At 41.7% G+C, this 14,058-nt stretch overlaps 1 protein-coding gene across 1 annotated transcript in view; it reads left to right on the top strand.

Moving 5' to 3' along the window:
• Window positions 1–14,058, top strand: part of FAM186A (family with sequence similarity 186 member A) — a 45,397-nt gene that overhangs the window by 14,519 nt on the left and 16,820 nt on the right. Inside the window, exons 2-3 of the mRNA XM_047785709.1 lie at window positions 1,145–1,361; window positions 3,515–3,685. Coding sequence (XP_047641665.1) covers window positions 1,145–1,361; window positions 3,515–3,685 — 388 coding nt within the window. The remainder of the gene's footprint in view (window positions 1–1,144; window positions 1,362–3,514; window positions 3,686–14,058) is intronic.

Raw genomic sequence — 14,058 nt, 5'->3', positions numbered from 1 at the left:
ATATTCTGATAGGTGATTTCCAGGGGAAGGGTTAAGTAAAGAAAAAAAGTAATCTCCTTTAACTAATTAGCTAATTCGTTTGTTTATAGCAGCCACAGTTTATTTGTTTTTTTCTTTTTTAGAGCCACACCCTGCGGCATATTGAGGTTCCCAGGCTAGGAGTCTAATCGGAGCTGTTGCTGCTAGCCTATACCACAGCTCACAGCCACGCCAGATCTGAGCCATGTCTGCAACCTACACCACAGCTCATAGCAATGCCAGATCCTTAACCCACTGAGCAAGCCTAGGGATCGAACCTACAACCTCATGATTCCAAGTTGGATTTGTTACTGCTGCACCACGACAGGAACTCCCTATAGCAGCCACAGTTTATAAGGCATTTTCATACAACTTAACATGTCTCACATCAACTGTGTACTTAGCATCCTCATTATTTTACTCTGAGAGGAGTCAGGGCAGCTCACAATTGTTAAGTAATTTACTATAAGTCATTTTAACAAAGGAGCTAGATTGGAATCCAGATATGGCTTCAAACCTAATATTCCTTTCATTATGTCGTAGCAATACTAAGATGAAGGCAGAGAAAAAATGGCAGGGAGGGTGGGCACTGAACCTGCAGCATTCAAAAGTTCCTGTGCCAGGGATCAAACTTCCCCCACAGCAGTGACAGCACCAAGTCGTTAAATGTTAGGTCGCCATGGAACTCCAAGAAAAATTTTATTTATTTATTTATTTAATTTTTTTAGAGCCTCACCTGCGCCATATGGAAATTCCCAGGCTAGGGGTTGAATTGAAGCTACAGCTTCTGGCCTATTCCACAGGGACAGCAGTGTCAGATCTGAGCTGCATGTTCGACCTAAACCACAGCTCGAGGCAACGCTGGATCCTTAACCCAATTAGTGGGGCCAGGGATCGAACCTGAGTCCTCATGGATACTAGACTAGTTGGGTTCGTTTTTGCTGAGCCACAACTCTAACTCTGAAAAACATTTTAAAGGAAAATCTGAGACTCACAGAAGAGCTAGAATTAGCAGGACTTTGATTAGGTAGCTTTATAGTGACTGTTAATGACATTCTGGAAGAAAGGTAAAGCTTATTGTCAAACTGAGGATTTATTAATATATTCTCTCTTCTTATTCTTATAGGACCTTAATATGCAGCTGAATGACATAATGGTTAATGTGCAAAGGATAATAAATCGATATAGTATTGATGAGAATGTGCACTCTGGAAGGAAAATATCCCTTTCAGAACATAAGAAAAGGAGACCAAGTTTGCTGGAGAAAATAGTTAATTGTGCTAAGGCTGCTGAAATTAAAGAAAAGACTCTTGCCTTCCTCCTGGCCTGGTTAGAAGAATGGAGTAAGTTTCCAGAAGTGGTTTAAAGTTAATGAAAAAGCCAGAAGACAGAATTTTCAGTAAATTTTGAGGGATTAGAAGAAGATTAAAGAAGAAAAACTAAGGAGGTTATTTAGAGAACAACCTTCTTCTCTGTTCCATTAAGAATAAAATAGGGAGAATATAAGCTTGCTTACTTAGTCTTGGCTACCCCCGCCTCCTTGCCTTTCTTCAAGCATGCCGGCAAGTTCTTGCCCAGGGCCTTTATGTTTCTGTTTCTTTGCCTGGAACATTTTCCTGGGCCAGGGAATCCAAGCTGAAACTGGGAACTACACCATAGCTATGGCAACCCTGGCTCCCTTTCTCCAGTTGGATTTGTCTGCTGAGCCGCGACAGGAACTCCATACCTCACTTTAAAATGAAACGTTCTCTGTATTTCCTGTTGTGGCTCAGGAGTAACGAACCCAACTAGTATCCATGAGGACTGGGGTTCAATCCCTGGCCTCACTCCGTGGGTTAAGAATCCGGCGTTGCTGTGAGCTGAGGTGTAGGTCATAGACGCACCTCAGATTCCAAGTTGTTGTGTTTGTGGTGTAGGCTGGTCCTGTAGTTTGATTCCACCTCTAGCCTGGGAACTTCCATATGCCTCAGGTGCAGTCCTCAAAAGACCAAAAAAAAAAAAAAAAAAAAAGAAGAAGAAGAAGAAAAATGAGTTATTCTCTGACTATCCCCATTCTTTATTTCCTGGAACTATCTAATATCCTTTACCTTTCTCTATTTTTGTCTATAGCATTTCTTACAATTTGACATGCTATATAATTAGCATTTTTTAAATTTTGTGCCTCTTTTCATTAGAACGTAAATTGGAGTTCTTGATGTGGAGCAGCGGAAACGAATCTAATTAGGAACCATGAGGTTGCAGGTTTGATCCCTGGCCTCGCTCAGTGGGTTAAGGATCTGGCATTGCCGTGAGCCGTGGTGTAGGTCGCAGACGTGGCCTGGATCCTGCGTTGCTATGGCTGTGGTGTAGGCAGGCGGCTGTAGCTCTGATTTGACCCCCTAGCCTAGGAACTTCCATATGCCATGGGTGCAGGCCTAAAAAGCAAAAAAAAAAAAAAAGAAAGAAAGAAAAAGAAAAGAATGTAAATAATTTGAGGTCAGGGAATTTGTTTTAATCAATGCTGTATTTTCAGGATCTAGAACAATACATGACAGAGGCATACTAGGTTTTTTTGGTTTTTTTTTTTTGTCTTTTTGTCTTTTTTAGGGCTGCATGGAGGTTCCCAGCCTAGGGTCTAAACAGAGCTGTAGCTGCCAGCATATGCCACAGCCACAGCAATGCCAGATCCAAGCTGCGTCTTCGACCTACACCACAGCTCACGGCAACACTGGATCCTTAACCCACTGAGCGAGGCCAGGGATCGAACCCGCAACCTCATGGTTCCTAGTCAGATTCGCTAACCACTGAGCCGCGATGGGAACCCCAAGGCATGTATTGTTGAATGAAAGAAAGAATAAGCTGAGAATACAAAAAAAGAGAAATTTCACTTAGTTACAAGAAATCTCATGTAAAAAGGTTATAAAATACTAGACAATTTACCAAAGGAATTGGGGTTTAGATCCCCAATATCAAAGCACAGTTTCACATTTAGTCAGAGAACTAAGCCAAATAGACACCTTTAATTAATTTATTTTGTTTTTTTAGGGCTGCACCTTGGGCATAAGGAAGTTCACAGGCTGGGGGTTGAATTAGAACTATGGCTGCTGGCCTATTCCACAGGCACAGCAACACCAGATCTGAGCCACATCTGCAACCTACACTGCTGCTCTCAGCAGCAACGCCAGATCCTTAACATACTGAATGAGGCCAGGGATTGAACCCGAATCCTCATGGATTCCAGTCGGGTTCTTAATCTGCTAAGCCAAAATAGGAACTCATCTAGACACTTTTAACCAGATTCATATTTTCGTGACCAAGACTTACCATGCAGCTTTCTATTCCAAGTCTCGTCGTTTTTCATTTCCTCATAGGGACAAGCCTCAGAATAGCAATATGAAAGAGCTATATTTCCCAGTACTACAATAATATTGAGTAGTTAGCCAATATTATAAGCCTATATGATTATAATTATTTATTGTCCTGCACAAAAGCAATTTTTTTTTTTACCCTCTTTAAGATGTCATTTTGTCTGCGATGACTGCAATTGACATCGATGAACACCACCACTGGATAGCACAAATGGAGATGTTACCGGAAACATTCAAAACCATCGAGAGCAATGTCAAGCTACTGACTAAAATTAGAGCATCTCTGCTTGAAGAAAAGAAGAAACAAAAGAAAAAATCAGGTACGTGTATAGCACAGGGAATTCTATCTAGTTACGTGTGATGGAACGTGATGGAGGATAATGTGAGAAAAAGAATGTGTGTATATATATATTTCTATTTAGGTATGACTGGGTCACTTTGCTGTACAGCAGAAACTGACAGAACATCGTAAATCAACCATAATAGAAAAAATAAAAATCTTAAAAAAGAGTGCTCTAAGACACTGGAAATAGATTTAACTTTTTCTAAAAAAGAACTTTATCAATGCATTATTTCCCCATACCACAGAATTTACCCACATGAATTGCGTAATTCAATCACTTTTAGTAAAAGATTTTAGACTTGTGCAACCATCACCGCAATCTAATTTTAGAACACTTTTATCATCCCCAAAAGAGCCCTCAGACCTATTTGCAGTCAATCCTCTTTCCCACCCTCAGTCCCAGACGATCACTAATTTTTTTTTTCTTCTCAACATATTTGCCTTTCCAGGGTATTCCAGAAAGTGGAATCATATTTTACAAACTTTTATGTCTTTCATTGAGCATAATGTTGTTGAGGTTCAGCCATGTTAGAGGTCATATCTGTAGTTTCTTCCTTTCTTTTTTTTTTTGTCTTTTGTCTTTTTTGTTGTTGTTGCTATTTCTTGGGCCGCTCCCGCGGCATATGGAGGTTCCCAGGCTAGGGGTTGAATCGGAGCTGTAGCCACCGGCCTACGCCAGAGCCACAGCAACGCGGGATCCGAGCCGCGTCTGCAACCTACACCACAGCTCACGGCAACGCCAGATCGTCAACCTACCGAGCAAGGGCAGGGACCGAACCCGCAACCTCATGGTTCCTAGTTGGATTCGTTAACCACTGCGCCACGACGGGAACTCCTCTTTTTTCTTTTTTTGTCTTTTTGCCATTTCTTGGGGTGCTCCCACGGCACATGGAGGTTCCCAGGCTAGGGGTTGAATCGGCCTACGTAGCCACCGGCCTACGCCAGAGCCACAGCAACTCGGGATCTGAGCCGCCTCTGCGACCTACACCACAGCTCACGGCAATGCCAGATCCTTAACCCACTGAGCAAGGCCAGGGATCGAACCCACAACCCCATGGTTCCTAGTCGGATTCTTTAACCACTGCTCCATAATGGGAAGTTCAGTAGTTTCTTCCTTTCTATTGCCAATTGTTTGCCTATACCAAACTTTGTTTACCCATTTACCAGTTCACGGACATGGGCATTGTTCTCACTCTTTGCCTTTTCTGAATAATGCTGCTATCAACACACATGTATAAGTTTTTGTGAGGACGTAAATTTTCATTTCTTTTTGGTAGATATCTAGGAGTAGAATTTCTATCCATTTCTATTTCTATTCATTCATTTATCTATTGCTGGTAAACTTATGTTTAACTTTTAAGAAATTGTTAACTGATTTCCCAAGTGATAACACCATTTCCCATTTCCAACAGCAGGGTTTTAGGGTTCCAGTTTCTTCACATCCTCAACCATGCTTGCTTTCTTTCTTTCTGTCTGTCTTTCTTTCTTTTTTCTTTTTCCTTTTTTTTGTTTTGTTTTGTTGTCTTTTTAGGGCCACACTTGAGGCATATGGAAATTCCCAGGGCAGGAGTTGAACTGGAGCTATAGTCCCTGGCCTACGTCACAGCAACAAGGCATTCAAGCTGTGTCTGCGACCTGCACCACGATTCAAAGCAATTTTGGTTCTTAGCCCACTGAGCAAGGCCAGGGATCGAACCTGAGTCCTCATGGATACTGGCCGGGTTAATTACCACTGAGCCATGATGGAAACTCCCATGCTTGTTATTGTTAAAGCCTTTCTAATAGATATGAAGTGGTATCTCATTGTGCTTTTTTTTTTTTGGCCATGTCCCTGGTATTCAGAAGTTCCTGGGCCAGGGATTGAACCCAATCCACTTCAGTGACAACACCGAATTCTTACCCTGCTGTGCCAGGGAAATTCCCTCTCACCGTGGTCTTAATTTGCATTACTTTAATGACTAATGGTATTGAGCACTTTTTCATATGCTTATTAGTCATTCCTATATCTTCTTTTGATAAAATGTCTATGCAAATACCCATTTATATTATTGAGTTTTAAGAGTTCCTTGTATATCCTGGATACAAGTCCTTAACAGAAAAATGATTTGCAAATGTTTTCTCCAAGTCTGTAGCTTGTCTTTTCATTTCTTTTCTTTTTTTTTTCCTAGGGCTGCACCTCCGGCATATGGAGGTTCCCAGGTTAGGGGTCGAATCAGAGCTGTAGCTGCCCCCCTATGAGCAACTCGGGATCCCAGCCGAGTCTGGGACCTACACCACAGCTCATGGCAACACCAGATCCTTGATCCACTGAACAAGGCCAGGGATCAAACCAGCAACCTCATGGTTCCTAGTCGGATTCATTTCCGCTGCGCCATGACTGGAACTCCGTCTTTTCATTTTCTTAATGGTGCCTTGAAGCCCAAAAGTGTTTAATTTTGATGAAGTTCAATCAATTCATAATTTTTCTCTTATATGGATCATAGTTTTAGTGTTGTATTAAGAACTTGTGTCAGGGAGTTCCTGTTGTGGTGCAGTGGTTAACGAATCCGACTAGGAACCATGAGGTTGTGGGTTCTGTCCCTGCCCTTGCTCAGTGGGTTAAGGATCTGGCGTTGCCGAGAGCTGTAGTGTAGGTTGCAGTCGCGGCTCAGATCCCGTGTTGCTGTGGCTCTGGCGTAGGCCAGTGGCTACATCTCCAATTAGACCCCTAGCCTGGGAACCTCCATATGCCACAGAAGCGGCCCAAAGAAATAGCAAAAAGACAAAAAAAAAAAAGAAAAGAACTTGTGTCAGGGTTCAACCATGGACCCAGAAACAGAAGGGGATTATATATAATCTAACTGTCTGCCTATCTACCTATTTGTCTATCTATCACATTGTAATTGAGGAACATACTTCGTATTATTTTAATCCTTTTAAATTTATTGAGACTTGCTTTATAGTCTAGTACACTAGTATGATCTATTCTGGAGAGTGTTCCATGTGTGGGTTTTTTTTTTTTTTTGTCTTTTGTCTTTTTAGGGCAGCACCCGAGGCATATGGAGGTTCCCAGGCTAGGGGTCTAATTGGAGATGTAGCCCTCGACCTTCGACAGAGCCACAGCAACCCGGGATCCGAGCCGCGTCTGCGACCTACACCACAGCTCACGGTAACGCCGGATCCTTAACCCACTGAGCAAGGGCAGGGACCGAACCCACAACCTTATGGTTCCTAGTCGGATTCGTTAACCACCGCGCCACGATGGGAACTCCCCTCTTTAGGTTTTCTTGGCTGATAGTTTCTCAGACTTTTCTTTGTGTTTGATGTCCTTGACAGGTTTGAGGTTACCAGTTATGCATACTGTAAGATGCCCCTCTGTTGGAATTCGTCTGATAATTTTCTCATATTCATCCTGGGGTTATGGGGTTTTGGGAGAAAGCTCATAGAGGTAAAGTACCATTGTCACAATATCATTTCAAGGGTACATATTATCAAGTGATTTATGACTGGATGTTGACCTTGATCACCTAGCTAAAATACTGCTTGTCAGGTTTCTCCACTGCAAACTTATTCTTTTCCCTCATTTTCCATACTGTGCTCTGTAAAAGGAAGTCTGTATGTGCAGCTCACATTAAAGGAATGGGGAGTTATGCTCCTCTTCCTCTGGGGTGGAGCAGCTATATAAATTATTCGAAATTTTTATGCACAAGAGTCTGTCTACCTAGTAATTTATTATTAATTCAAAATGAACTCACTCTAATACTTTGGGTTATAATCCAGTACTACTTTATTTTCTCAATCAAGTTGTTCCAGCTTTGGCCATCAACACCTCTTTCAGCTGGTTCCTGTGCCTCTTGCACATATCCAGTTAATGTAGTTTATTCTCATCTTTTTATTTTTAGCATTTCCTTACTTTCTGATACTTACAAGATGCTTCAGATTCATCCTGAATGTTTCCTGCCTCAATCCTATGATCTGGCATTTCTCCAAGGATTTCTGTTTTTTTAAATTGGAGAACAGTATTAAAAACGAAGATTTGGGAGTTCCTGTCCTGGCTCAGAAGTAACGAACCTGACTAGTATCCATGAGGATGAGGGTTCGATCCCTGGCCCCACTCAGTGGGTTAAGGTTCTGGCAGTGCCAAAAGCTGTGGTGTAGGTTGCAGATACGGCTCGGATCTGGCATTGCTGCGGCTGTGGCGTAGGTCAGCAGCTGTAGCTCTGATTTCACCCCTAGCCTGGGAACTTCCATATGCTGCACCTGCAGCCCTAAAAAAACAAACAAAACAAAACAAAACAAAAAAATAAGATCTGATTGCTAGGTGTGGTCAGTGCTATTATGGCATGTAAATTCCATTCAGCCCTCTCAATGTGACAGAGCAACGAAAAAACGTGTGTATGAATAACCCATAAATATACACATATCTATAAATATTTTGTATATAATCTTATGTAATTTCTTTAAGCTAAACATGAGTTCTTTTTTTTTTTTTTGTCTTTTTAGGGCCACACTCATATGGAAGTTCCCAGGCTAGAGGTCAAATCGGAGCTGTAGCTGTTGGCCACAGCTAACACAGCCACAGCCATGCCAGATTTGAGCCGTGTCTGCAACCTTCACACAGCTCAAGGCATTGCCAGATCCTTAACCCACTGAGCGGGCCCAGGGATTGAACCCACGTCCTCGTGGATCCTAGCTGGGTTCATTACCGCTGAGCCACAACAGGAACTCCTAAACATGAGTTCTTCTTTTCTTTTTTTTTTTTTTGCCTTTTTCTAGGGCAGCTCCCACGGCATATGGAGGTTCCCAGGCTAGGGGTCTAATCAGAGCTGTAGCCACTGGCCTACGCCAGAGCCACAGCAACGTGGGATCCAAGCCACATCTGCCATCTACACCACAGCTCATGGCAACGCCAGATCCTTTTAACCCACTGAGGGAGACCAGAGATGGAACCTGCAACCTCATGGTTCCTAGTCGGATTCATTAACCACTGCGCCACAACGGGATCCCCTAAACATGAGTTCTTATTCATGCTTTTAACTCTTAACTCTAATTCATTATCACATGGGTCATTCTAGCTCCCTCCCCTTTCTTACAGGTAAATTCCTACCCAAACAATGAGAAGCCTGTTCCTACCATCTGCCATGCATTTACTCAATTTTCAGTTCCAGTATACATGTACAGTAGTATCAGAATTATTAATCCATACCTCTGTGGGAACTACTTATCAACTAGAATACGGCCCTCATATGTAGTTCATTTTGCCTTTAAAATGAACTTACAATGCCTTACAGAATCCTTTCATTTCCAGTTTCTTAGATCAGCAACACTTCCCCGGCCCCACCCCTCCAGTTTCTTTCAGTGAGGTAGTGTCATATCTTTCTGGTACAATTAGATTCTCTTATCACAGTCTGAATTTCCTCCTGGGTTCCCCTGACCTCCTAGATGGTCATTTTTAAACATGCACCTATACTATTTCACTCTTTGTACTGTAGAGTTCTGTGTTGTGTGTCCACCATTACGGCAGCATAAGGAATAGTTTCTCCTTCCTAAAAATGCCTTTGGGAGTTCCCGTCGTGGCTCAGTGGTTAACAAATCCGACTAAGAACCATGAGGTTGCGGGTTCGATTCCTGGCCTTGCTCAGTGGGTTAAGGATCCGGCGTTTCCGTGAGCTGTGGTGTAGGTCGCAGACTTGGCTTGGATCCCACGTTGCTGTGGCTCTAATCAGGCTACAGCTCTGATTAGACCCCTAGCCTGGGAATCTCCATATGCCACAGAAGTGGCCCTAGAAATGGCAAAAAAAAAAAAAAGGACCAAAAAAAAAATAAATAAATAAATAAAATTATATAAAAAAAATAAATAAAAATGCCTTTGTATCATCCTTCCCCTCTCTCTCCAGGACTCTGGCATATCACTGTTTTTTAGTGTCCCTATAGTTTTGACTTATGAATAATGTCATATGATTGCAATTATGCAGTATATAGCTTTCTCAGACTGGTTTCTCTCTCTAGCAATTTACATTTAAGTTTCCTCCACATTTTGGGAGGGGTGAATAACTTATTTTTTTTGGAGTTCCTGTCGTGGCTCAATAGTTAACAAATCCGACTAGGAACCTTGAGGTTGCGGGTTCAATCCCTGGCCTTGCTTGGTAGGTTAAGGATCTGGCATTGCCGTGACCTGTGGTGTAGGTCGCAGACGCAGCTCGGATCCCGCGTTGCTGTGGCTGTGGCATAGGCCGACAGCTACAGTTCCGATTAGACCCCTAGCCTGGGAACCTCCATATGCCTCAGGTACAGCCCTAGAAAAGGCAAAAAACAAACAAAAAAAACCCCTTATTTTTTATTGCTGAATAATATTCCATTGTACAGGTGTACCACAGTTTATCTACCTATTGAAGGACATTTTGGCTGCTTCCAGGTTTTGGTGATTCCTATAAATATTCTCAAGCAAGTTTTTTGTGTGGACATAAGCTTTCACATTAATTGGGCAAATACCTAGAAGCATGATCAGTGGATCAAATGCTAAGACTACATTACTCTGCAAGTAATTTTGTAAGAAACTGCCAAACTGTCTACTCAAGTATCTGTACCATTTTTCATTCTCACCAGCAATTAACAAGAGTTCCTATTGTTCCATATGCTTTTCATCATTTTAGCTCTTTTAATATATATGTAAAAGTACCTCACTGTAATTTCACTTCTCTAATGACAAGTGATATTGAGCATCTTTTCGTATGCTTACTTGCTGTTGGTATATATTATTTCTTTTTTTTTCATTTGAATACTCACTCATGTATTTATTCTTTCATTTTGTAATCGTACATGCATTCATTCAAAACATTTACCAAGTGTTTATTGCATGTTACTTGTCTTGGAAGGTGAGGAAGGAAGGCAGTTCTTTAACTTTCTATGCAAAACTATTTCCTTTTTCCCATTTTTTAGTTTTTTGCTTTTTAGGGTCACACCTGCAGCATATGAAAGTTCCCAGGCTAGGGGTCGAATTGGAGCTGCAGCTGCCAGCCTTCACCACAGCCACAGCAACTTGGAATCCGAGCCATGTCTGTAACCTACACCACAGCTCACAGCAACACCGGATCCCTGACTCACTGAGGGAGGCCAGGGATCGAACCCGCATCCACATGGATACTAGTGGGATTCGTTTCTGCTGTGCCACAATGGAAACTCCCTCCACTTTTAAAAAAGTTTTATTGAAGTATAGCTGATTTACAATGTTGTGATAATTTCTACTGTACAATGAAGTGATTCAGTTATACATGTACACACATCCATTCCTTTTCAGATTCTTTTCCCATATAGACCATCACAGAATGTTGGGTAGACTTCCCTGTGCTATCCAGTACTTCTCCATTGGCCAATCATTCCATATACCACAGTGTGCATATGCCAATCCCAAACCACTAGTCCATGCCTCCCACCTATCCCCTTTAGTAACCATAAGTTTGTTTTCAAGTCTGTGAGTCTGTTTCTGTTCTGCAAATAAGTTTGTTTGTATCCTTTTTAAAGATTCATCATACAAGTGATATCATATGATATTTATTTTTCACCATCTGACTAACTTCACTTAATATAATACTCTCTAGGTCCATTCATTTTGCTAAAAATGACATTATTTCATTCTTTTTTATGGCTTAGTAATATTCCATTGTATATTGTACCACATCGTCTTTATCCATCCCTCTATTGATGAACGTTTAGGTTGCTCCATGTCTTGAATATTGTAAACAGTGCTGTAATAAACATTGGGACGCATGTATCTTTTTGAATTATGGGCTTTCTCTGGCTAGAAGCTCAGGAGTGGAATTGCTGGTATATATTACTTCTTACCTTCATTAAAAAAAAAATTAGAGTTGTACATGCAAACTACCTTGGGAAGCAGGTACTTATTTCAGTGAATGAATGTGATAGCTCTTCTGTAATACACTTAGAGAAGAATTTAAAAACACATGCAATAAGGATGGTTATGAGAGTTGTACATGCATGCTGCTTTGGGAAGATTGTTATTTCAAGGAATGGATGTCTTACCTTCTAGGAATCTAGCATCAAATTTACTGGTGTTTTTTTGTTTTGTTTTGTTTGTTGGCCTCGCCCACAACATGCAGAAATTCCCTGGCCAGGGATTGAACCTGTACTGCAGTAGCAATTGGAACCACAGCAATGAAAACATTGGATCCTTAACTTGCTGCATCACAAGCGAATTCTGCTGGTTATTTTTGGAGAATAATTTTGCTGGATACAGAATTCTTGGTTAGCAGTGTTATTCTTTCAGCAGTTTAAATATATCATCCCACTGCCTTCTGTCTCCACTCTTTCTGATAAGAAATGACCTGTTAAATTTATTGTGGTTTCCCTGTTCTTAATGAGTCATTTTTCTCTTTTTGCTTAAAGATTCTCACTTTGGCTTTTAAGAATTTGACTATGATGTTCTAGGTATGGATCTTTTTGTGTTTATCTACTTAGAATTTGCTGAGCTTCTTGAATGTGTAGATTATGTTTTTCATTGAATTTGGAATGATTTGGCCAATATTTATTTCTTTTTTTTGGTCTTTTTGCCATTTCTTGGGCCCTCCCGCGGCATATGGAGGTTCCCAGGCTAGGGGTCGAGTCGGAGCTGTAGCCACCAGCCTCTGCCAGAGCCACAGCAATGCGGGATCCAAGCCTCATCTGCAACCTACACCACAGCTCACAGCAACACCAGATCCTTAACCCACTGAGCAAGGGCAGGGACCGAACCCGCAACCTCATGGTTCCTAGTCGGATTCACTAACTACTCAGCCACAATGGGAACTCCTGGCCATTATTTCTTTAAATATATTTAATGTCCCTCTCTCCTCTTCTAGGATTTATATTGCTTGTATGCTTGTATGCTTGATGGTATCCCATAGGTCTCTAAGGATTTGTTTATTTTTCTTTATTCTTTTTCCTCCTTGTTCTTCAAATTAGACAATTTCTAGTAAATTTTTTTTTTCTTTTTAAGGCCAAACCCAAGACATATGGAAGTTCCTAGGCTAGGGGTTGAATCAGAGCTGCGGCTGCCAGTTTATACCACAGCTACAGCAAGGTGGGATTCGAGACATGCCTGCGACCTACACTACAGCTTGCAGCAATGCTGGATGCTTAACCCACTGAGCAAGGCCAGGGATCAAACCTGCATTCTCATGGATACTAGTTGGGTTCTTAACCCGCTGAGCCACAGTGGGAACTCCAATCTAGCATCAGATTTGCTGGTTTATTTTCTCCTGTCAAATGTTCAAATGTGCCGTTGAGTCCCTTTGGTGAATTTTTTTTTTTTTTTTTTTGGCTGCACTCACGTTATGTGGAAGTTCTTCAGCCAAGGATCAAACCTGCCACCTGAATCACAGCAGTGACAATATCAGATCCCCAACTTCTAGGCCACAAGGGAACGTCCCTTTGGGTGAATGTTTCATTTCCGTTGTACTACTTACTAATGCTGATTTTTTCCATTTGTATCCTTTTTTTTTTGTCTTTTTGCTATTTCTTTGGGCCGCTCCCGCGGCACATGGAGGTTCCCAGGCTAGGGGTCGAATCGGAGCTGTAGCCACTGGCCTACACCAGAGCCACAGCAACTCGGGATCCGAGCCTCGTCTGCAAGCTACACCACAGCTCACGGCAACGCCGGATCGATAACCCACTGAGCAAGGGCAGGGACCGAACCCACAACCTCATGGTTCCTAGTCGGATTCGTTAACCACTGCGCCACGACGGGAACTCCCATTTGTATCCTTTTTTAAGATTCCACATACAAGTGCTATCATATGATATTTATTTTTCACTAACTTCACTTAATATAATACTCTCTAGGTCCATTCATTTTGCTAAAAATGACATTATTTCATTCTTTTTTATGGCTTAGTAATATTCCATTGTATATTTTACCACATCATCTCTATCCATCCCTCTATTGATGAACATTTAGGTTGCTTCCATGTCTTGGCTATTGTAAATAGTGCTATAATGAACATTGGGGGCATGTATCTTTTTGAATTTCCATTTCTTTATCGATAGCCTCTATTTGATGAGTAATTGTCATTATACTTTTCTTCTTTTTCTTTTTTTTTTTTTAGGGCCACATCTGTGGCATATGGAAGTTCCCAAGCTAGGGGTCGAATCAGAGCTACAGCTGCAGGCCCAAGACACAGCCACAGCCACAGAGGATCCAAACTGTCTGTGACCTACACCACAGCTCATGGCAACTCTGGATCTTTAACCCACTGAGTGGGGCCAGGAATTGAACCTGCATCCTCATGGATACTAGTGGGTTTCTTAACCTGCTGCACCTCAACAGGAACTCCCTAAACATATTTATAACTGCTTCTTTGCATGTCTTTTTTGTGA

This window comes from Phacochoerus africanus, chromosome 7, assembly GCF_016906955.1.
Source record: "Phacochoerus africanus isolate WHEZ1 chromosome 7, ROS_Pafr_v1, whole genome shotgun sequence".
Taxonomy (NCBI): domain Eukaryota; kingdom Metazoa; phylum Chordata; class Mammalia; order Artiodactyla; family Suidae; genus Phacochoerus; species Phacochoerus africanus.
Note: the sequence above shows the minus strand (reverse complement) of the source record. Positions and strands in the feature narration are given on the sequence as shown.